Below are 26,344 nucleotides of genomic sequence, written 5' to 3' on the forward strand. Positions count from 1 at the left end.
CAACGCGTCCCCCTTGACGATTTCACGTAAACTACGGGAAGTCGACGGCAAGCCAGCGAACCCTTTTAGACTAAACTTCGGCCGAAGAAAAATTAATGTACAGTTTAACGTTCCACAGAAAAGATTCGAAGTGCATTTACAAATGTGCACGAGGGTTTATAAAAATTCTGTTGCACCTTGACGTAGCGTCTGCATCGTAAATCATATCCAAATGTATTTGCGTTTTTCAAAGTAAACAGTTCTATGTAAAGTTATAATGGGGGACTAATTGCTTGAAATTTAATATGAATTTAATATAAAGGAAATCTATTTTTCTAAACTTTTTAAAACCGATATCCCAGTGAACAAACAGAAGCAGGTTCGACTCGTCCATAGTACATCGTAAACGTTTGAAAGGAGAATATAAGCGTGCAAATTCTTACCCGTCGATAAGCGAGAGTAACGAAATGGCCACTCGGAACGTACCACGCACGCTGCGCTGCCAAACGTTTCTAAATGGATTTATGTGGGCTACGTTCAGAACATAATTCACTCGGACCGTGTGTGTTCTTGTATACGGCAACGGAATCGCGAGTCATACATCTATGTTCTCTTACGCAGAGTACCCTGAAAGGGTTGAACCTTCGACGAATATTTAACCCTTTACTGTACGATTTCCTTTATAGTTACAAAAATTTCGAGATTGAAAAGAAAAAGAGAATTTATATTTATTGTGCTTCCGCATTTAGTTGAATGTTTAAGTATTGATGTCAAGAGAGCAGCATTTTATTTCAACCGAAAGAACAGAATAATTAATTATCTACAGAATAGTTAATTATCTGCTACGAGTCAAGCTCGTCAAAGTACGGCAAGGGCACTGAAGTGTAGTGATTTTAATTAATTTTTATAGGTTCTACACAGCCAATGCATAAAAACTAAATTTTAGTCGTAAGATGAAAGATAATAAACTTGAGCGAGGTGACAATGAATTTGTCCTGTATTTTACATTTACTTAGGCCCACCTAAATATTTAAATGCCTATTTAAAGGAACGAATACATAATATGAAAACGGAACTATGTTTTTGCGAACGTTAACAGCACAATTCGGCGGTGTGAAAACGCGCAAATAAAAGCTGAAAAAGGCAAACAAATTAACGCAAAGCTCTGAATTGTGGAACGCGGGGCCAAGTTAAGTGCTTTCTAGAAAATAACTCCTGAGTTGAAGAGATAAAACCAAGTGGAGGAGATAATTGCTCAGAAGGTGGTTAGCTAATTTTATTCCAACAGTAACAAGCCTAGCTAATCTATTCCGCGTGCGTGAATTTTTACCGTGCATTTTGTCCAGTATTTTCGCGTTTCCATTGTACCCAAAGCCAAATGTTCCACGGTATGAAAGAATTTCAGGAAGAGGATTTTATAGCGAGGAAAACGCATGAACGGGTAACACTAGTTCGGCGAAGCATTACGCGATCGCCCTAAGCAGGTGGTTGTTTAATCTGTTCACGCATGTCGTGTAAAATAAACACAAATTTTAAAATATCGTGAAAAGCAGCACATTAGTAGATAAGATATTACCTAATTTTTAATTAGTCGATAAGATATTCAACCTAAGAATAGCAGCGTTGTTTACTGACACGTGTATTGTTTACTGACCAAATTTATTGCTAGGGTAATTTAGGATAAAGTTAATTTGTAGTAATTTTGTAATTCCTTCTACTTGCCTTTTCAACATTTTAGCATGTAAAAATAGATGACATTGTAAGACGTAAGCCTAAATTTTTGAAATTGTGACTTACGCATGTTTCTTTCAACTCATTCATTTTTCCATGTGGTAAATGAAATTAAGAAACTACACTTAAGGAACTACCCTAACTACCTTATTTAATTTGTTTGTCAATATGAGTACATATAACGTAAACTTATGGTCCGAATGGACATACAGCACAACTCTGACGCGACTGGAGGGAGCAGGAGGGTGGACGTAGACCTTGCGACAATTAACGAACAAACCTCCTGGACGAGTACGCGAACCGCCGTAGTACCGAAAATACGATGCTCGTTGTATTAGTCACTTCCGGTCGCCGGTGCCATTTGTCCCGGTACAGACCGACGCGCGGCCATGACGTATCGCGGCGGACTTTCGAGCGCATTCGTGATGACAGTTCGCCGGTTGCCAAGAAAAATCTGGTCCTCCGCGTTGCACAACACTCGCGGTCAGCGCAATTTAGACCGGCGACCACTGAATACAAGGTGGAAACGATAAAGACACGTAAATATATCGAACGTTCTAATATCCACTGTTCGCCACAAAAGTCAGTTCAATGGAATTCCGAGGATATTAGGAAAGGTAGTGGTGTGTCGAATTTCGTCATTATACATATTATGCAAAGTATCCACGAATAACCAATGCGACATAAATACTCGGAGACAAATGTACTCTAATTAATTATGGATTGCTTTTATAGAAAATTAATTTCGATTACTCGCTGTATTCACTTTAATTTAAGTAAATTATATATATTGTTATTTTGGCAAAACTTCAATGATATCAATTTCTATTACCTGTATGTAGAGCCAATAACGTATGTAAATTTTCAATTTCACTCCTCTAAAGATATGCTGGCTGCAATGGAAATTATGATTTGATATATATTCTATTGAATATTGTAGAATATTATATATTATACACAACTAAACGTACTTTTCGATTACCTAGGGTACGACAAAAGAATGTATTGTAATCTAGGATAAAATAAGTCAACCCATCGCATAGATCGATTAAACAATAATTATGTTATTCCGGTCAATCGACGACACGGGTCAGAAATAATGCCAATGAATCACAACATTACGATTATTCGAAAGTACAACCCCGATCTGAGAAGCTCTGAAAAAAATATAGTTTGTTTAACATTTAAATTGTTTAGAATAATAAAATTTGCATATTATAAAAATGCATAACGAATTTATTAATCGAAAGAAAAGCTGTAAGTATATCAATCCGGAATCTATTTAGATTATGAAAATGGTCGTACAGGAAATAAATCAGTCTATAAATGAATTATGTGGTATGTAGAGCATTGTTAATTAATGAAAAAATTAATTAGACCGCGAATCGATTTTTACTTAGAGATAATGATGATTAGTCGTAAACGTGGACGCGAAAAAGTGACTCCGATAAAATCTGGGAGGTAATTAACCAGAAAATGAACCTAGTTTCTGGTTACCAATTGATTATGCAATACCTAACCGCTAACAATTGTACGAGCATTCGGTAATTAATTGCTTTTCTCGGTTGTTAATCAAGTAACAGAACTGATTTAATTATCTATTGTTTGGAGAATCTTGACTGACGCGATGGTTGATTCCAATCGGTAAACCAATGGTAATGTGTGTAGCCGGATGACATTCAAATAGAGATCACTGTCGAAGCGTGGGTGGAGGGGAATCATCGAGCTGGATATCTACGAAGTACGAGAAACTCGGAATTTTTGTGCTCGAAACATTAATTTTTCAGATTCTCTACTTTATAAGTGCATTAACATTGTTTGGAGACAAACATTGATCATGTATATACCCACGTTCTTTAATCTTTAGACTTATTCTTTTTACAAATAATTTAGGAATATATTTAATAATAATAAGTTCGTTTATATTAGAAACCATAAATTAGAATAATTAACAGATAAATACCGAAACTGAGAACACGATACTCGACAACTTTTAGGGGGTCCCCTAAAGGGGCCCTTTCAAAATGGAATCCCTTTCTGGGCTCTTAGTCTTAAAAGCTACATTGTCTTTATATCCTACCACTCGTCTTATATTACGTTACTACAATAATGTGGACATATTTTCTGTGCTACTCTTAAAAACTTCCTTCGAACTTCCTAACAAACATGGTACGACTACAAGTCAATAATCCTTTGCGACTAAAAAGCTTTCGAGTACAAAGAGTTAATAGTCTGCCACAATACTTCACCCCCTCGAAGGGAATAAAGTAAAATAGTATTAGTCGTCGGTCTACTAATTCCGTAAGACACTTTGGCTACATTTTCCAAAGTCTATTAACCCTTAGCACTCGAGTGGCGACCCTGCGACGCCATTAAAATTGTTATAACACCTTCCACAATTATTTTTATAGATATCACTAAAGCTTAGATTGAAATATTTATTGAAAGTGTAACTGTTATATGAGTCACGAGACTCAATTTCATTTGCATAGAATGAATTTTCTTATATAAAATAGAAATACTGGAAGCCAGAAAAATTATTTTACATTTGCAGTTGAAATGTCTTCGAGTGCAAAGGGTCAATAATAATCGTTCAGTCCTCGGAAGAAGTTTCTGAATCAGATTGACTTCGAATATAGGATTACGAACACTTCTGTTCGCAGGCAGGCTTACACGGCCTAACCGGACATATCGAATTCAACGAAGGGAAACGAAATAACTTTAAGCTAGACCTACTCAAGCTGAAGAAGGAAGAGCTCGTGAAGGTCGGCGAGTGGAAGCCTGGCTCCGGGGTTAACGTGACTGATGTTGGAGCGTTTTACGAGACCACAGCGACCAATATTACCCTAGTAGTTATGACAAGAGAGGTAATGTTGAAGTAAAAAGTTCGTCAAAGTTGTAATTAATAACCATTCTCGAGACTTTTGTCAACAAACGTAGAACGATTGTGCTATGAATTTTTGGAATTACAAATAAAAGCAGTTCTGTAAGAATTTGATTTCTTACATTGAATTTAAAAAAAATATTTCTTATCGCATGATCTATGCTGTAGGATATACTATATTTGAATATTAGCAAGTGTATTAATAAATTTATTTTGATTGTTATCGATTGTTATCTGAGAATATCCGATACAAGATCAATGCTTCTCTTCAAAATTAAATCTTTATTTTCGATTATGGTGTATATGGTATAAATCGAAAATATAAATATAAAAATTAAATATAGATGTGATATTTATCGAGTAATCATATTCAAAATGTTACTACCGTAATTTATATTATTTACTAGATAATAAAAATACTTGTTCTTAGTAACATATCAATGTGTTAACTATCCTCTTCGTGCAATTGGAATTTCTTATTACGTAAGCAGAAGCTGGATATTTCGAGATTGTAAAAATACTTTCCACGAGGAGTGTACTTGTGAGGTAGAAGATTTGTTTCTTCGATAAAACGAAGACCAAGTTCGTGTCACTTCTATTTTGCTCCCTTTCAAGTTTGTGTCCGAGTGATCCATCAAAAGGATTTTATCTGCCGCAGGAAAAACCGTACGTCATGGTGAAGGAAGACAAGAATCTGACAGGCAACGCAAGGTTCGAGGGATTCTGCATCGATTTGCTCAAGTGGATCGCCAGCCAGGTCGGCTTCCAATACGCCATAAGATTGGTGCCCGATCACATGTACGGAGTCTACGATCCGGAGACGAAGGAGTGGAATGGCATCGTCCGGGAACTCATGGAAAAGGTAAGGATAGAACGTGTCGCACTCTCGAATTTCCATACAACTTGAATGTCACCGTTGATCAAGATGTTCCACGATATAGATATTTTACTCACGTCAACAAATTATTAGACGTGGAAATAGATTTTTTCTAATTAATTTTGGACAATCGATATAAGTATTTTAATAGAGTCATTCTTGCAATTAATATAAGTATTCGAATAGAGAGCTTCAGCAACTCTTTTGCTGCCATAACAATTTGCCAACATTTGTTAACATTATTCCGCAATATAATTATACAAAATACTGCGATTTGGTAAATTAATCCTATGTGCGATCGCTATTAGTAAATTATATACTACTTGTATTCAATTTTCAAAGAATTTTGAATACAAATATTTTAATATCGAGACACAATTTATAAAATAACACACCAACAATATTTATATTATGTCAACGTACATTTAAAGTTTAAAGTTGACAACTTTTCGAGCGGTCCGACGCAGAATAAGTTTTATAAAAATATTACAAAAGACCGTAAATATTGAATGATAACATTATATTCTCTCCGGGAAATTCATTGTGTCGCGCTTTATACATTTCGTACTGCTGCCAATGGATAATGAAAATGTTTAATAATAAATTCTGTGCTGTCCAAATTTTTATTAAACGAATTCTCTTAACAACGCAAAGAATTTAATAATTGCAGCAAGAACAACAGACCGTAGAAAGATTCCCATAAAATATTATTGGCGTTGAACGAGTCTCGTATACGATGCTTGTGTAATGAAAGGGTAAAACGCGCAACAAAAGGATTTTAAATCATTGTATTTACGTTTTACCAAACCTTGAATTATCTACGTATTTTTAACGTGCTACGCGATGAATAAAAAGAATGGTAGTATTTAATTCAGATATTGATTAAACTGCGTGGTCGGGTATAGAAATTGCGAATTTTTATTGCGGAAAAACAAGTGCAGAAAAATGCGGTTTATAAATGAGAGGAGTGTGAATAATTTTATATGCAAAACAGTCCTCCGATGTTGTTATAATAAATTCATCCCGGATAGTATTTCATTATGCATACTATAGTCCGCGGCGGGCATCTAATTTGAAGTTTTCTAGCGGGTAACAACGTATTGGATATTCTGATTCATAGACTGTTACGCAGATGTTGCTGTCCCGCATCTGAATTGTAATGTTATGCGGTTGTTATAATAAGTTAGCGTCTCATAGAACTACCTATCACATGTGTTTCCATCATCAGTTATAGTAACAACATTCACGTTCATTCCTATGTTTGTGTTTCATAAATAACTTGAACTATATTCCCTACAAATAAATAATAACCATAACAATAAAATACCTCGACAATATTTCTGTTAATATTTTTTAATTCACTTAATTCTTTTCTCTTAACTCAAATATTAAATTCCAGCTTTTTAGTTACAATATTTGTGTAACTTTAAAAAAATTTTTTTATTTCCCAATAAAGAGAACAACATTAACAATTTCTCGTTTTACTTTGCAGTGAATATTAACAAGTATTTGGATACGGTTCTATGTTAATTCTGCACGATTAAAGCCATATAAATATAAGGATTTATCGGACAGTTTGCAACGGTTAATTAATATCTCATTTATTAGTTTAAATTGTACCCCGGAGATTTAGCGAGAATAATTATGCCGGGTGGGTTCATTAGAGGCTATTCGCGAGGAATTGAGTAAAAAACGATCGCGTGAAAAATATAGATAAATACGAACGGCTGGAGGGACGCGTAAAAATAAAAATAGTTGGAACGGAAAAATTGAATGGACAATTTGATTTATGTACTGTGTCGGTGCTTGATGAAGCAACGACACTGGCGATAATAAAGAATTGTCACGAGAATATATACGGCGAAATTAACGAAGATGGAATAAATCAAGAATACTTTATTGGGTCGTCAATTGATTGCAATTGTTCGCATATTTCATCGAAACGTATCTGACCCAATGTACGCATACATGTATACATATACATTAAACTCGATTCGGAACTATTTGCAACCATTATTCTATTTAATTATTCTACTTAATTATTTTATTGAAAAATCCACGTTTACATGCAATTTAAATCATATAACGCAATTTTTATGACGCAGCATTTTTCTTATGCATTTATGAAAAAAATGCACAGATAAAATACGACAAAATAGGAACATAAAACACTGAAATTACGTAAAATACGGGTAATACACTTATATTAACAATATTGTATCAAAATTGTTCCGTTACTTAGTAAAATTCCGTAGTTACATGTATTCCACGTAAAACTAGAATATACTTCCAGGTTAAAAAAACTGTAAAGCACGCATTGTATGTATTTCATAAATTGAGCTAAAAATTTTTATTTCTAGAGAAAGAACACAGCCATGCTTCTCGCAATTAACGAAACAATTTTTTCATTCCGTAAAAAAATCCGCAGTGTAATTATCTGTTACTTGCTTTAAAATCGCGACAACGTTAACATCGGCGACCTCGGTCACCGGGAAGCGAAAATCTGTGACAGAAGAGATTAGAACCGGATTTCCTTGGAAATAAAAGGAACACTGAAGGAGCCCTTGAGGTGCGAAGGATGTTGATAGCCCTCAGCGAGGTCGTATATCGCGCCGGTAACCGTAACGCCGACATGGATGCCCGGTGAATTCCGAAAATCAGCGGTTTATAAAAGATGCAAAGCAATCTGTCCCCCGTGAAAGGGTGTCCCGCCTTAACCTAGAAACCAGTGAAACCGTAAGCGGATCGTCCCGAAGGAAAGACGTCATTGCCGGTGACCTGCCGTTCCGTGTACGTCCGCATATAAAAAATGCATTCGCTATTTTGCAAGGCAAACATTCCTTGAACTGCCGAACTGAACGCGTTGTGTCTCTGTTATTCTCACGAGCCAACAAATATCCTTCCCCTTATTTTACGCCGCGAGCCCCTCGGCGAGATAAAACATTTGGATTAATAAAACCACAACACTTCTAGCAATCGATCTTTGTCGAAACGCGTAAAAATTACGATAATGGGTTAACGCGAAAGAGGATAGAATTCTTGCTGAGTATTTTTTATGCGATCGCAGTAGGTACGAATTTAATAACAATGTAGTATTTTGTGTATTTATAAGGGAACCTGGGTGACCGATACGTCCCGATTTTGATAAAACTTTCTGCAGGTGTTGATTAGACGTACATGCCTATGAACGTAGACTATATTGACCGTGTGTGTTTTTTAATTCATCTAATTAGTCGTTGTTGTCGAGTATACTCGTTATAACACGATATGTTATCATTTCATCATGAGCAGTGTACTCGTCAAAACAAGCGACAACAAGGTTAATTTAATATTCTTTATTAATATAAGTACTAATATACTTAATATATGTATTGTGTTTAAACAAAATATTAAAAAATTATTTATATACAGCATAATTACAGTAAGTGACACACTTTTCAAAAAGACAGCAAGAATTAACTGCTGAAGAGAAATATTCACCATCCGTCAAACAAAATATCATTGAGAGTCATACACCGGTACAAGAATTAAAAAAATCATAATTTCCACGAAAATAAAATGTGACCCTTCTTGTTATTGAAAACACTTTCTGATTAATAAAGACGTCTATTAGTAACAAATCCAACAGAATAGCAGAATCACCCGCATGATTCTATGTTATACTATGAATTAAGTCATAACTATGAATTAAGAATATTGGAAATAGCTGTTTATGAGATCAACTGAAGGAGCTGTATAGTAAATATTTAAACTATAGCAGAAACGTGTAATTTATAGCAAACGCAAAAGTTATGCCAAATAAAAATATTTTTCGAATGAATGTATAACAAATCGTGACTAGTTGCTCGATTCAAAACTGAAAATTTTCTCTCATTTTTCAACAGCGAGCGGATCTAGCCGTTGCGTCTATGACGATAAATTACGCTAGGGAGAGCGTAATAGATTTCACCAAGCCATTCATGAACCTCGGTATTGGAATTCTGTTTAAGGTGAGTCGCTGTTATTTCTTGGGCACATTTTCATCATGGTTTCTTTAACCTTATCTTTAATTTATCACTAATTATATTGGATATATATACCTTGACCCATAATTTCAAAATGATAATTATTCACAATTGGAAGAAAAGCAAACGTAGAATTTAACCGAATAACATGTACAACAGTGCACAGTTTAATTCCTTATGAAAGATTGCATAAAACGAATACTATAATATTTTCCTGTCCGAGGTTTTATTTTCGAAAAAAATCGAGCTCGATAGATCATTTCGTTCAAATTCGATTTCTATATACAGGGTGCTTCAAAATTATGTTGCTTCCAGGAAATGAGGGGCTCTCGAGGTAATAATTTTTGGACACTCTGTATATTTCAAAATTATAACCAAGAACAGAAAGATATTTTGTAAAAATGTATTGTTTCCATTAGCAAACTGTGGTATTTTTGAAATTAATGTCTAACCAGTTCGGAACTTGGAGTTATGGATCAACTGAATGAAATGAATTTGTAGTTAAGTACAATTGTTTGATCGACGATCAAACATTCTCGCGACTATTCGTGAGATGTTGGTATTAAAAATCGCTACGAGTGCATTGATGTAAAACATAATTTTTCTGTCGAGAACCTCGTTTCAAAGCAACTATATCTTAAGATCGTACTTTACTAAATCATACCATTTTTATCACACTAAACCAGAAATATTATCATTAAAAGTATATTTTATGAACACATACTTCATTTTTCCGACTAACGTTTAATTTCGTTTCATTAGCATCCTAAGATCTATTTTGTTAACGATTTAACTAGTCCAGTAATCTAACAAATTTCACCAAATCAAAGTATTTCAGTTAGTCAAATATAAATCAAGGAAGATGTAATAGATCAGTAAAAAGTTATTTTTCAAATCTGTAGAAATAATTCCGTCAGTCAACGCGACATAGCGTTCAAAGCATTAAGTTTAATTTGTTGATCTAGATAGTGAAACGAAAACGATGAAGTATCATCCCGAGATCTTCTACGCATTTTTCTAAAACCGTCGAAGGGATAATTACCCAAGCAGCTAAAGTTTCCTAACATTTAGTCCGGCTCTGTATATGGTTCTTTTGCGAACAGCTGCATGGTCCCCGTAATACTCCATAAGTTCCGGTCACAAGGTAACAAGGTTTCGGTCGCTTTGAAAGGATTGCCGCGCGCAATAATAGTCCCATTATTATGGACAATGGTACGGCGCGCGATCAGGTGGAGGAGACGAGGTTCTCGATGAAACCGATTTACCAGCGTAAAACATCCTCGCGGTGGACCCGTCATACGGCGGGCGAGAGGTACGGGATCCGTTTTAATTAAAATCGTAGCGTAACGTAATTTAGGTGCCATCCAGCCAGCCAACGCGGCTGTTCTCCTTCATGAACCCGCTGGCCGTCGAGATCTGGCTGTACGTGCTGGCCGCGTACATGCTGGTAAGCTTCACCCTGTTCGTTATGGCCCGATTCAGCCCGTACGAGTGGAACAATCCGCACCCGTGTCTGGCGGAGAGCGACGTCGTCGAAAACCAGTTTAGCGTCAGCAACAGTTTCTGGTTTATCACTGGCACATTCCTCCGCCAGGGCAGCGGGCTCAATCCCAAGGTACATTCCACGAGGTGCCGCCGACACCGGACCTGTCTGTTGTTACGCTAAGGCAACTTCAAACTCGTCGGTTTACCTTTCAAACCACTGCTGTAACCAAAAATTTATACATTTTCTAGTCGGGCAGTTTCTGCATTCTGCAAGCACTTCGTGTCTACCGTGCCGCCTCCCGTCCCCCTTTGGCTCCCTTTCCTCTTTTATCGAGTACCATTCCGAATACAGAGTAGTTCATTGGTGGCTCGAAGGCAACCTCGAATGTGACCCACTTCAATTTCTATGGAATAGGATAACAAGCTGTATTTCTATTAAACGTAACTCCATGCCATGAGAAAATCGTTTTCAGAGGTGGATACACGTTTTTAGAATATACGTGAAACATTGAGGTTGTAAAAGAATTATTATAACTGAACGTGTTTTTAGTAAAAATATTTTAACCGCTGCAGTGACCGCGCAACGATATATCTCTGTTGAATATACTTTTCGACCACACTAAGGCCCTCTTAAGCTAATCGACACGAAGGGGAATCACTCCGGGATCTAATTTAATTTCTTGTTCAGTTCGTAACTTAGCCAATAATACTCAAAATTCTAGAATGAAAACAAAATCGAAGAGGCTAAGTGGAGTGAACGACCGATTTTCTTTACGTTTTCTCACGTTGTAAAATTATTTTTTAGATGTACGTTTTAAAATTAATAACTTAACTCGGTATTTTCGAAACATATTTTATTTTACAATAAAAAACATGCTGTCACGTGCCGTTCAAAACGTCGCAGAAATACCGAAATGTTCATTCTTGCACACAACTACATCAATATATAATTTAAATATAAATATTCACAGAAGCAATATTAACGTAAATATTCAGTACAAATATGATCAAAAATTAATTCGGAGCTCTGGAATGATAATAAATGGCGTGTATAATAAAAAATAATCATTCGACAAAACTTTAACGAAACCAAAACTTCAGAGCTAACGATCCTCTCTTCTACTCAAATTAAATCACTTAAAAACAGGGGTGATTGTTGAACTTGCAGAATTTGATTTGTCTTTTCCTAAGCGCATTAAATTGACGTCAATGTTTCACACGGAATCCAGGTTCATGACGACGCAATGTGAATGGATAACTGTTCTGTGTCAAATTAACCATTCGCTCCGTTATATAGTCTCAGGCGTGCTCTAATTCAGTTGTAGCCTCTTGCATGTAGACTATTATGCACTATCACTTCAAGTGCTTAGTCAATTATTACTCGTAAAACATTTTTACGGTGAAAGGAAGTAGTTTTAACTTGTCATATTCTTTTCACACATAGATTAAAATATAATAACAATAGAATCTTTATAGAGATTAAACATTTGGCTGTATATTGAAACAAAAGCGCGCCACACTCAAATTTTTCGTTACCGTTATCTTTTATAGCTGATATAACCACAAACACGTATATAGCCGAATAATAACTAAACTTAACTGTTTTCGATAAAGAGAGCATTTTAGACATTCAACCAATTTTCCTCTGCAGAATCAATTCTCTCAACTGTTATTGGTATTCTAAAATAATTTCACACAAGGGAACGTAAATAGGTCCTTCGTAACCCAAACTCAGTAACAGCTCCATAACGATACACTAAAAGCTTCCATAAATCTTCCGCGGCAGTGTCCAAAAACTTCCAAAATCCACTCCTTTCAAGCAAATCCCTTTCGTAGAACAAAGCCAGTTTTGTTCCGCAAAGCTCGGCTACCCCCGTGGTCTCTCCGCGGTAGATATCTAGCTAGGCGTTTCACGACTCGAAGATCGTAAAAGAAAAGCACGCTGGGAAATCAGAAGCTGTGACATTGTCGATTGTCGTCAGCGTCATCGCCGGCCCATTCGAAATTGTCCGGCCACGCCAAGTCCTAGATTCGTGTACGCCGGTATACATCGAGCCGTTCCGATTCCGGCTGGTCCTGGGCTAAAAAAGGGGGGAAACGAAAGGATAAAGGAGCTGGCAGAATGGTTGAACTTGCGGCGTGTTTTAGCTTTCCTATTGTGTCGTCTCTGGCGGGCCAAAGAATAGAAGCGGGGCTATGATTCCCAGCGAAATAGTGGATCGCCTTTCGCGGTGTATTCAGACCTGCCAACAGTGCAACGCGAGACTGCTGTCGGCTTCTGAATTACTTGACGCGAGAAAAATACTGGTTGAACGACGCGGAAAAAGGGAGAGAAGGAACTAGCCGGCCCGAAGGAGCGTCTAATGACGCGAATATAGTCGGCTCGCCGACTCAGGGAATCCTCCGACGTCGAGGAGGAATATCCTCGGTTTTCGTTGGCCACGGGCAGAGGGTTTTGGATAGATCGAGCCGATAGATCTGTAATGCGGAACTACATGTAACTGCTTCAGGTTTCCGGGCGAATGCCGTCCAGGCTGTTCTCATTCATGAATCCCCTCGCCGTGGAGATCTGGTTATCTATGCTGGGCGCTTACGTGATGGTCTCCTTGACAATTTGGATAGTTGCGAGGTTCTCCCCTTACGAGTGGGTCGAACCCAGGGCTTGTCCCAGCTGCAAATGTCCCCTACAGGTAGGCTCCCGTCGTGTGGTGCTGGCCGACCATGTAATTCGATCTGTGCGAAAACTATGTCACCCGGGAACCGTGGGGAATCTGATGAATTTTCAGTGTCCATCGGATCACCTGGAACGTTCGCGACTTTTCCATAGTTTGTGCTACGCATTAATCCTTCGTGCTTGCGAAGGACCAAAGATAGAACTTTGTGACATTTTTTCCAGACGTGTCCTAAATTCTAATAACGTACAGTGACCCCATTTCTCGCAAAGATGTCCAAAATGAAAATACGTATAACAGCAAAAAGTTACTTTAGTACTGCTACCTGCTAAAAATTTTCAAATATCGTGCCTAATTACTACCAGCAAGAAATAGACTATGACAGTTGATGAATTTTCGTGTTTTATAAAGATGGTAACATAAACTCCATTAATTTTTGTAACGCAAAAGTTTCCTACGCCAATTGTATCAAATTGAAGTAAAATAGAAAAATCCCGTTCCTACTAGAATTATTAACTTGGAAATAATATAATATTGTTACCATTTTCTTTAAGTATTGTCACGAATGTATAAAAATAACGATCACTATTCTCGATCCACTGATTTGTTCTTCGCGATGTATTTTACCACAGCCAGTATTTTACATTAATACTTGTCACTCTGTGTTGCGCTGGCGTATCGATCAACTATTCGGGCAGCGTGAAAACTGTCAAAATTCGACGTATAATGTAGAAAATACCTAGCCGAAAATAGCCGATCGAAAATGCATGACGTACGAGTGCATCCGTTCTAAAAATGATTCACGTATTACATTGTAAATCTTTCCATCGATAGTATAATGTAAACATGGAATAGAATTGTTACTTTAACGGAGTACTGAATCGGAAAATTTTCAGGAAATAACGCAAAGATTCGCGAGAATTTACGACAAATTTTTTCACTGTCCTCGCAACGAGTTTCACGGTAAAACGACCAAAAGCGAGGCTGCTATTCTTCATTGTGGCAAGAGCGCGGTATTATTAGCGTGTTAGTGCCTTTAAAGAATTTCGAAGCTTCCTGAATAAAACCCGGGGATTTAAAACTTTGCCAGGCCATGCATATAAAGTATTCAACAAAAGTTTAGTCACCTAAATCTCAAATGCTATTAAGACTGGCTGAATAGTCTACTGCATTTATAGAATGATTATAAACTTTTCCCCCGGGGCCGAATAAATGGGAAACTTGCGAAATCATCTAACGTTATCGCGCGATACAACTACTGCGGAGGCGATACTCCGCTTACCGTCATATACACGATGACTCGTCAGCGGAATTCCTGTTTTCGTATGATGTCGCTAGTTCGAGGAATTTAGGGTAATTATACCCCACGGCTCCCAGATGGTGGCACGGTGTATAAGGGCTCCGAGAATAGACTGTGTAATTGTCCTTGAAATTTCGCACCACTTGGCGGGGGTCACGATGCGATCAGGGTGGTCACGTGAGCGCCTTGGATCCCGACAGCGACGACATTCCCTTGCTGAGAACCGTGAACGAGTTCACCCTGGCCAACAGCTTCTGGTTTATGGTCGGCACTCTTATGCAACAGGGAAGCGACCTAAACCCCAAGGTAAACATGTCACCACAGAGTCGGCGAACGGGAAAAACTTTGAACACGTAACCGCGAGAAAGTATGCACGGAAAAGCTCGTTGGAATCCGATCGAACGTCGACATTCGGCTCCGCACTCGAATAGCTTCACTCCTGGCTAGCTTGCGACAGATACAGGTACTAAAACCTGTTAGCACGCCTGGTTTCTTTCGCAATAAGTTGTCACTGATGTACGTTACAGTGACAGTGTATCGCAGCAATTTAATTTGCTTAGCACTTTATTCCTAGACTGAGGTTTCTATTGCACAGAGATATATAGTATTTATGTTTTGTAATCAAGAAAAAAATGATTGAAAAAAGTTGTAAAACATAAGGACGTTACGCTGCCTTTTTTAAAATGAGACACACAAGAGATTCAAAATGCTATTTTTCTTGACATGTGCCCAATAATAGATTTTTAGTAACATGATTTTCGTTTTTTATACACACTTTATCCATTCATAGTATTAAACCAGCATAACATTTCTATATCCACTGAATTAAGAAAACGAAACTATTTCAACGCGCTTCTTCTATAACTTTTACTTTTTTCTGAAAAAGCAACTATGCCAATACCTTTTTCAGCCACTGTTAATACAAATGCAAATACAAAATTCTTTCCCACTTTCCTAAAGACTGATGGATTCAATCAATCCTTTCTGGATTCAATAAATCCTTATCGTACGCTTTTATCGCGTCTACAACAGTTAAAAATCTAGCAGCCCCTTTCGGTATATGTAGAAAGTTAACAACCCGTTTGCTCCATGTAGAACATAACGAGGATAATGTTATCGCATAATGGACCCATCCAAAATACGCAAAACAAGGCAGCCCGTATAATTTTCACGATTTAGACGAAAATAAAACGAAAAAAACCCGAGTTGCGAACAGCAAGAACCCGAGGTAACAACCATCGTCGAGCTTTAAAATAACTTGTACCTCGTAAGAACATTATTCGCCTTAGAGGTGTCCGTTTAAAACGAGCTTGCGCAATTTCGTTGCTGTTGCGAAGCAGGTACGTGTGCAGTCCTTGGACGGAGCCGTGAAACTGCGTGACCAGAACCGGGGCACGGACGAGTCACGAAAAACCAGGTTCCGTTTTATTCGTCGAACAATTACGGGGACAACAGTCCCCTTTTGCCCTTTTTCTCTCCCCCAGAAGCTCGTTTTTCTCTTTTCTTACTTTCGTCCGGCATCTCGTTTCCGGCCGCGTTCGGCTATTTCGTTCCGCATTTACAAGCGAACTTTTTGCCGCTTTTAATCACCGCGGCGATATAACCAACACTGACACGTACCGTCGGGATGTACGCGGGTGCGCGATGAATTCGTCGAAAGTTGGAAATATCATTCGTGTCGTCGCGTAAAGAAGGAGAACAAAATCAGTCTATAAATCGATCTTACGATATTAAAATTTCAAGACCGGAAATTAATTGCGTTCGAGACCAGTTTTAGGAATTTTCTGATCCAAGAAATCTGACTGCATACTCATAGAAATAAGAGTTACCTTTATAAAAAAATATAAAGCTTCGTCCTAAAGAAACACTCGAAACTCAATAATGAAAGAATTAATAACAGTTTTGGATTTGTATTTGTGCTTTTACAAAGTTGTATTTATCTTTTTTCAATTTTTTTCATATTTGGTCCAAAAAAAGGGAGTTTTAATAATAGAAAATAATATCAGCTTGCTTAGTCTAATTTAGCAATTAGAATAAAACAAGAATTATTTTCACTATCTCAAAGATCCTCCAAATAGAAGTAATACTAGCGTTACATTTCCGTTGCTGTACACTGTGCTTTACACTTTACAAGCTCGTGAATAGCATAGGTCAAAGCTCCGCATTGCGGTAATCACATTGATTATTCTTGCAATCAAAGTGCCAGGCCGAACCATACCTGTTAAATGGGTCAGAGAATGCTGTCCATTCATCAGTTTTGCGTCGAGATAAGGAAATTATGAGTGAGATCCAACGAGCTTCGCCGTTTCGATACCAGATAGAGCATACTAAACCGAGGAAACGATTTCAAGCACCATATGAGTACATCGCGGCGTTCCCACGGCGATATTAACATAAGATGAAACATTGCGCACGTTGAACACAGATGTTCATTGGTTAGCGTAAAATAAAGTGGAACGATCCTATTCTCCCGGTAACGTTGTTCTATGTTTAGAGAACCGGAGTGCTGTCCGCGTTTTACGGGTTGTTTTGTTTCAATTGCACCAATGAACAAGTTCTTTTATTAACAAAACGCGAACTATCACGTCGAGAGAACGCATGTCACCCCTGCATGCACATAGCAGCCAAGCACCTTATATTTCGTTGATCGTATTTTCGTCGCGTCGCACAGTGTTCGATGTATAAAGCAAAAGTATGAGATCTACAAAGTTCTTTAAATCGCTGACAATTTTTGCAGAATGCACCAATTTGTTGTTGAAATTCCAACTTGAAGTTTCATGCAATAAATCAGAGCTATTCAACAGTCGGAGCAAAGTTATGTGGAAGCATCTTAACGGATTTGGGGCGTGAGAAAAGAAAGAACAAAGTGTTTACGATCTCATGCCAACCATCCCTCTCACTCGCACGCAATGCCGCTATATGCCGATCCTTCAAGCTCGTTCTATTTTACTCAATCTCGATGTAACATACGGACGATCCCTGTCACCGTCTTCAACAAAATAACGTGTCGCTTCTACTGAAGAGTCCCACGAGGAATTAAGGAGGGGCATCATTGCTCTTAGAATTGAGACCTAAAACACGTCCATCGGTGTTTGCCCCGAGTTGAAAATCACTACCAGCTCAGTAAAAGGAACTTTTTATGGAATAAAGAATTAAGCTTTTCCAAGCCCTTTCTGTATAAAATTCATTTCATTAAAAAATTCCTCTATCGCGCCGAACACTGTGCGTCGCTTCAATTTTGTTCTTTGGACTCCGAGCGAGATTCCAGCTAATGGACATGGCGCGAACGGTTTCCCGTCAACATTTCCGTGAAGTTCCATGCATGGGAAATCTGTTCTTTAAAGCGCGATCGTAAAATCACACGGTTGCCATGCGAATACAGTGATAAATATACTATCAGGCAAGCGGTTGATGGAACGGGAGTTGACCTTTCTGCGTCATGCTTTTTATGTAGCTCCCTTAGACGAGTGGCAGATGCGTTGATTTCACGCGTCGCTGCTCCCTTGACTGATAAAAATAGAGGAGAGACGACAATGGTGCATAAAACCGCTGTTTACCGGGTTGATTTCCTATTTCGTGTCGATGGAATGGAAAGCGAACGATTCGCCGTAATTCATTCATAGTATTCCGACTCGAAGCGATGTTCATTGTGTATGGTCACATGTGCCGCGCGGCCTACTAGGTTTGCAAATGGTCGACTATTTACTGGATCCATTCAGTCACTGTCGTAAATAGAAAATGCATTCATGGCAGTTTTCAACAGTCGAACTAGTCATTGGAAAATTTTAAATGAAATCTTTGGCTTTACTAGGGTAGAATGAAACCTGTTATACGGTAGACAATACTTTTTCGATTCCAATTTTTATATATCAGCTAATAACAATTTATATTTACGATTAGAAGCAAAATGTATGCATTACTTTTATCGATTAGTAGTAGGTTACACTAGTTTTTCTGACGGATTACTGAGTCATGCGAGTTTTAGTAGCAAAAGTATAGATATTTTGCTTCATCCTTATAAAGGAAAGCATGCAACTTCTCGGTCTTTAGTTTCATCAATGAATATACAAATATTTATAGAAACAATAGATCTGTGATCCATAATTGTATAAGTACTTAGAAACAAATAATATAAATATAATCTACAGCCAAACTAACGGAATATGCTTAATCAATAGTCAGGCAAATCAAGAGATGTAGTCTCAATTTCAGGCATGCGGTACATAAAGGTTACCTTAAAAATTTGGAGGCTACATCTAAACAAGACTTGCTATAGGTTGTTCATCATAACCATACTAGAATAACTTATTATAAATTGTTACATATTTTTCATAGCTCCCCAACTTTTTCTAGTAAACTACCCCTCTTTCAGTGCTATCTCGTTCAGAGCTATAAAAAAAAAAAATAAAACGAATGATTAAAAATACAACTGAAATAATTGATTAAGACCGAGATGCTTTATATGTATATTCTAAATGAAATTAACTGATAAGTAAGCACCTTGCGGAAATCCACGTTGATTGAACGATCGTTGGCATTCGACTGCACAACCAGAAAGAACGGGGAAAATGCTTGGGTTTCACGTGAGCAAGGAACATTCAATTTCGAGTGCCTTCACGAGAAGGGAGAAAGAATCAGTCGATTAGCTCGCTGATTACTTCTCCCTGAGCCATTTACCCCGAACGGTTTCTACCGTAACTCATCTAGCACGATAGCTACAGTTTCCTGTGATCATTCACGATCCTGCAACTTGCTGCCCCACGTATATACAGCACACTCGGTAAGAACAATTGCTGGTTTCACTTTCGTAAAAGGAAACCCTCCCTGGCCTAATGTTCTAAATCATTATCGCGCCGCAAATTCAATGCCAGGGAATTCGAGAAATTCTAGTCTGATAGATATTTCGAAGTTCCATAGAATTTTTAATGCCAATTCATTAGTTGATAAAAATTAGAATGAGATATTCAAACTTTGAGACATATGTAAATACTTCCAGTAGGTATCAAAGGGTTTGTGAGATGTAGATATACCTACTAGTTTCAGTCGCTTAGCATATTCAAGGGGAAAATTAATTTCAGAAAAATGAAATTTTCAAATTTAAAGACATATTTCTTGATTAATTTATTTACAAAATGAAATAGTACGTTTTCATAATATAGCACTGCAAAGAATACATATTAACTTGTTTGAGAAAGGGTATATCAAATTTTTATCTGCCATTAAGATTGGTAATCTTTCAAATTGAAAATTTCACTTTTCCCAAAATGAAATTAAAAACTGAGATTAATGGAGGAAGGGGAAAATTGATCGATCAGTGTAAATATAAAGAAAGTTCGATACTCATGCGACAGGGAACACCTGTACTACATACGGTGCTAGCCGGCTCTGGTGGCATGTATGTCCATGTGGGGTTGTCGTTGCGACTCTGCGAATATCTCGCTCATGAGAATCCCCGGACTGTGCGTTAAAAGCTTAGACGAACGGATGCGCGAGCAATTACGATCCTTTCAGCTTTAAAGGCCGTGTAATAACGAAAATTTTCCTTGAAACTTCGCCGCCGCGAACCGCAAGTGGCGAATTATCGTTCGTCTTGGAAAAGGCTACGAACAAAAAATTCTTGTGCTTGAAAGGTATTCCGTAACGTTGATAGCGATAAGCGTAAACACCAACTGCTAGGAAACGAGCAATTCTTTTTCCGATCTCGTTCCTCCCTTCGTACACTCTTTGTTATAATCGTTTCCCGTTGTTATCGTTAAAATGTCAGCTATTCGATGAGAAGCATAAAGAACAAGTTTCGAGCGCCTTTTAGACTTTCACACATTAATGCTTTGGCGACACTAATTTTCCACTAGTTCTCAATATTAATTTTTATAGAATAAACAGAATTTTACCAGGTTGTTTAGATTGCAAAATAGATGAAATATTGCTCACTGTGATAAATTTTAACGTTCTAGTTATCAATTTCATTAATTAAATTGCATTGTGGAAATTTCTTGAGTTGATTTTTGGCACTTTACTTGATAACCATTATTTAAACATATATCTGTATTAATAATGTAATATCAAGTTCTATCATTTTATTTGGAAGACTCTACATAATATTGGTATATAAGTAAAGATTATGTTACTATTTCTATTGAAGCGTAAGAAATTTTTCGAAGTTGAAAACTGCATGTTTGATTCCAAAGTAGATTTTCCTGAACCTCACACATAAGAATTTAGAAACAGTTACAGATTCTTAGTAAAATCTATCAGAAAAGCTTATTCTACGTTAGAAAGAGAAAACTTAGAAAGAGTAAACTCGGTTTTATGGATCACAATACTGACGCAAGGGGCGAGAGTTATTTCGTAATGTGTTGCTTACAGCGGCTCTTTCTATGATCGATCCATTCCTAATAGCATGAAATATGTCATTACCAGTCCCGCGATGTGTAAATGAGACCGCATATTGCATTCTTCCTTCGTGGAATGTTGCTTCGACAGGTGCCTCCGAGCTCTTAAATCGTCTTCGGCCTCGATGCTCCACCTAAATACGTGGTTTCGATTGATCGTCGCAGCTCTTTATGGGCTTCCGGCTCGGAGATGTGAAGCTGAAGCGATATTAGCACGGAAGATGAGTGCTTTATGAGTACCATGATGACTGTTAAGTGTCTCAAGAATGTTCTCTGAACTTCTCCCATGCTTCTCACCGGAATTAAGGATAGCAAGTAACGCGCAATACTAAAAGGCGAAATATTTCTCATTTTACACAAATTCGATGTTCAAAAGACCAAATAATATTAGGTTGGGGAGAAAGAAATCCATTATTTTTACGTGAACTTCAAGACTTTATTTAACATGTTTCCGATTGTCCGATTTAGGTCAAATATGCACCGTTTTGTTCTATAATTTGTTACCATTTTAAAGGTACCTTCATAATGCCTCTCTCGTAGAAGTCTTAGCCTCTATTAGCGGAAAGCTCTTATAATCGACTTTCACAATCTTCTCTCGCTGCCAATTTCTTATCACTAAGGAAGTTTTGCAATGCAAGAGAAACATGGTAATCGCTTGGTGCCAGGTCTAGACTATATGGTGGATGCATCAAAACGTCCCAGCCAAGCTCCTGAATTTTCTGACCAGTCACTATAGACGTGTGTGGCCTGGCGTTGTCTTGATGGCACACAACACCTCCTGTTGGCCAATTCCATCCGCTTTTGGTCAATCGCTAGCTTCAAACGGTCCAGTTGTTGATAGTAGAAATCCGAATTTAGTGCCTGACCGTATGGAAGCAACTCATAATAAATGATTCCTTTCCAGTCCCACCGAATGCACAGCAGAACCTTTTTGAAAAAGAATTTTTATAGTGCGAAATGTCACCTATCCAACAATCATGAATCTGAAATTGTTTAATCAATACTTTAACAGATATCTATCACTACAGCCGTCTACCGAAAAAATAATGGATTTCTTTTTCCTCAACCTAATATTACATACATATTTTCTCCCTTATAACGCTGATTTACTCTCGATAGGATTACAATCATTACTACAATGATAATATCCAATTTTAAGTGTCTATCGCCGTAATTAAAGAATACACAAAACACGATATAAATACCTAGACCTTTGCCCGCGTAGCAACGCAAAAACGAACGGAATCGAGTCGTTAACAAAGAGTAACGCGAAGCACTGGACTACCGAATGCTGTTAAATCATTCATTGTCCCGAGTCCGGGCTACAGAGTTGCCAAGTATCCACCTGTTGTTTAGCTGTTTCGATCTTTCGCAGCCGAAAGGTACGATAAAAGAAAAAAATAACGGTGCCGAGCAACTCGAGCGAAATTTATGGAAGAGTCGGAAAGGGATTGCTCGTTTAGGCAGTCACGAATTTTGCGACTAAATACTGTATCTATCGTCGTCGTCAGGCAACTAGCACAAGAATAGTGGGCGGAATCTGGTGGTTCTTCACGCTGATCATCATCTCCTCTTACACGGCGAACCTGGCTGCGTTTCTAACCGTCGAGAGAATGATAACGCCCATCGAAAACGCGGCGGATCTCGCAGAACAAACCGAGATCTCTTATGGAACTTTGGAGGGTGGCAGCACGATGACGTTCTTCAGAGTGAGTACCTCGTGCTAGCGAAAATCTTTCAAAAATGAACAAACTTTCGACGATTAAGTGGCTTATACATTGTGCTGGCGATTACGTTTGTTGCGCGTAATTTTCGTTCCACTGTAGTTCCTTTTTGAAAGGTTTCCAGAGCTTAGTAAAAAAAATGATTTAGACTAGCCATCGAATGTTACATGCCTTGGTAAAAATAATATTGTTAGGAGTTTAGTGAGTCAGTTTATTATTACTTTTAATAGTAACAATTAGACCGTGGATCTTTATACAAAATCAAAATTGATTACATTGATAATTTAACACTACTCTTAAATTCTTCTAGCGTGGTTTCCATTTCGTATTTGACATACTCATTTTTATAATAAAAAAATTCGGTGTCTAATAATAATAGTCAATTTTATGTCACTTGTATAATATCTAAAATCTATTAGGTACATATGGTCGTTCCAAAATGTTTTCGAATTGTTATATTATTTCAGAAATGATTCATTTAAAATCTTCATGAACCATCTTGTAATTCATTCATTATTCCCTAACATATCTTTACACGATACGAATACAGGGCAATTAAAGACACCGCTTTTAAAAACATTGCAAATTGAAGCGTTTTCAAAAACGTTTACCAATTGTAAAAGGCATTTTTTCCAATGAATATCCGTTTTACACTAAAAGCTAGAATAACCCTTCGAAGAGCTAATTGACCCGTAATTTACTGGAGCTCCGGTTCCAAAAGCACAATAAACATTTCGTCGCTGCGGGCGCTCGAAATTTCAATGCAAAAAGCATCAATTACGACGTTCGAAACGCGGACAACAGTTTTCGACGAACCAACCACTTGTCGATAGCCGCGCCGAGCACTCTTCCAACGGTATTTCGCACGACCCATCCAAATGATTTTAACGAACGGGACCGGCGAATACGTACGACCGACCGGGTTGTATCAAAACCCGTAAACTTATCGGTTGTAATCGTACGCGTCACTAATTTGACTAATTACGCCGCTGAAACTGTGCAGCAATTTTCGCGCGTCCACCGTGAAATCCGCGGCGCGAACCGCCTCGCGTTGTTCAATTTCCGCGAGCATTCTCGCGCGGACTCTTAATGTTATTAAATCCGTTGCAGAACGGCACGCCATTGTCGCATTGTACTAATACCCGGGGCTATTGAAACCGCGAGTCACACGCGTGCACTATCGCGTATTTGTCCGACGCGAACGTTGTCGTCGCCGGTAGACACTGCCGTCTTCGTGGAACGGGAACGAAGAGATCAGAAAAGAGATTTCTGGTATACTCCCGAGAAATTGCTCCCCCGGAATTCCGCGTGAATTGCGACCAATAAGTATAAAACGTTCCGGCCGTTTCGCGTATCGCCAGAAAAAAAGCAGCCGAGGCTGGAACGCAATGGAACGCAATTGCGGAATAATTGCAGCCGAGAATGAGAAGGCGACGCCGCTGTAGAAAAAACGATATTCCGGAATTTTTCGAGATTCCGAGCCTGAGTATATTGTCAGCACTCCGTTGTGACGGTAGTTTATGTTTGAAATTTTACATGGCGGTTGTTTTTAGTGAAAAATTATTCATACGAACAAATAGCAATTCATGTTTATCGTATAAAAATGGAAATCTAATTTGAGACTTTGTTAGTGTAAACGAGTATATCAAATCTGACCATGCGCTCCATGACTGTAGAAGAACAATTGTTGAGATCGCCAGTGACAGAAAAATTAAATAAAGCGAACGAAGTAAGTTACAGTAATAGAAATGAGTTGAGCCCAGTAATGAAAAATGTGGAGAAAAGTTTTCGTTATTAATCTTCCAATAAATAATGTTTTACCACAAAGCTCACTCTATCTTTTCGTAAATAACTGGCTAGTTCGTCTTCTCTGATCACTATACATATATCGTCCATGGGTAAGGTGGAAGGATTTTTTACGCCGATCCCATAAATCGGGAGCCAATCGCATCACGTCCTTCTTCTCTGCCCGATTAACAGGACTCGAAGATCGGGATTTACCAGAAGATGTGGAGGTTTATGGAATCGAAGTCTCCGTCGGTGTTTGTGAAGAGCTACGAAGACGGGGTGAAGAGGGTGTTGGAGGGTGACTACGCCTTCCTGATGGAATCCACCATGCTCGATTATGCGGTACAACGGGATTGCAATCTCACGCAAATCGGCGGCTTGTTGGACAGCAAAGGCTACGGAATTGCCACCCCGAAAGGTAATATTGGAAAACAATTGAACCACGCTCGCGCGACCCGCCCTTGCGATAGCAACGGATCGACGTTTGGAAAGATAGTTCCGTTCTCAATGAAAACCATAACGCGAGTTTCGGCCAGAAGGGATTTAGAGTACTGTAAACTTTCGAAAAAATTCATACAAAGCTTTTTCCTTTCGCTTACCCGCAATTGTGCGCCGGTCCAAAGCGTTCAGAGTAAAATACGAGAAGTCCAGGCTTTTAGTACAAGCTGTTATACGAAATATGTATACATATATATATACCTCTACCTTGTATAATGACTTTGAACTTTAAAAGCATTCCCTTAAACTACATTTTTTATGATAGTGTTCGCTTGCTTTACTTTCAACATATTATTCTTTCCTACGAATGTCCGCGTTTTTGAAGGGTTAGGGTGGTTCCTTTGTTTTTACTCATCTATTATGTTCAGACATCTATGTAATAGAAAGTAGAATTCGTGAATTCGTCGGTTTTGTGAAAATTATATAATTCTGTTTTATTGTTTCACTTTTAGAATTATCATCCATTTTCCATTAAAATATTTTACTGTAAAAATTTCTGTTCTCAATCTGAAATATTTTTCAAATATAATTTTGGAAAATTGAAATTACACAAAAATTTAATAATAAATTTCCTGTAATTTTTAATTACTCGCTACACAAGTACTTCTAAAAAGTTACTACATGCGTTTAAAAATTGTCTTAATAAACTATGAATATGCGTTAACAAAACGTGCACAACAGGACTGCAAACATCGCGACTTCTAAATTTCTTCGAAACTGGCACAAGAACATATAGTAGCTACAATGCTTGCCTTCATAGTATTCTACTACAAGAAAACGTGTACTGTTTAAATTTGCAGCAAACGTTGCCGAGTTTCTGGAATTGTTCACTTGAAAGTCATTGAAGAAGGTTAAAAGCTAGATTCAATTTTTCACAAAAATTTTAATCATTTATGAAGGATATTTTTGCATTTCTAGTTTATTCATAAAATACAGGAGACCACTATTTATTACAATATAATCAAGTTCTGATGGAAATTTCGTTAATAAAGATGAAATTCATATAAAGG

The 26,344-nt window shown here is 37.8% G+C and overlaps 1 protein-coding gene across 1 annotated transcript in view; it reads left to right on the forward strand.

Annotated features, from left to right (window-relative positions):
• The window catches only part of LOC144472524 (glutamate receptor ionotropic, kainate 2), a 214,371-nt gene that overhangs the window by 167,228 nt on the left and 20,799 nt on the right, over positions 1-26,344 (forward strand). Inside the window, exons 8-15 of the mRNA XM_078185710.1 lie at positions 4,374-4,577; positions 5,253-5,456; positions 9,356-9,460; positions 10,833-11,090; positions 13,471-13,650; positions 15,101-15,238; positions 22,836-23,033; positions 25,029-25,254. Coding sequence (XP_078041836.1) covers positions 4,374-4,577; positions 5,253-5,456; positions 9,356-9,460; positions 10,833-11,090; positions 13,471-13,650; positions 15,101-15,238; positions 22,836-23,033; positions 25,029-25,254 — 1,513 coding nt within the window. The remainder of the gene's footprint in view (positions 1-4,373; positions 4,578-5,252; positions 5,457-9,355; positions 9,461-10,832; positions 11,091-13,470; positions 13,651-15,100; positions 15,239-22,835; positions 23,034-25,028; positions 25,255-26,344) is intronic.

Source organism: Augochlora pura, chromosome 1 (genome assembly GCF_028453695.1).
Source record: "Augochlora pura isolate Apur16 chromosome 1, APUR_v2.2.1, whole genome shotgun sequence".
In the NCBI taxonomy this organism is placed as follows: Eukaryota; Metazoa; Arthropoda; class Insecta; order Hymenoptera; family Halictidae; genus Augochlora; species Augochlora pura.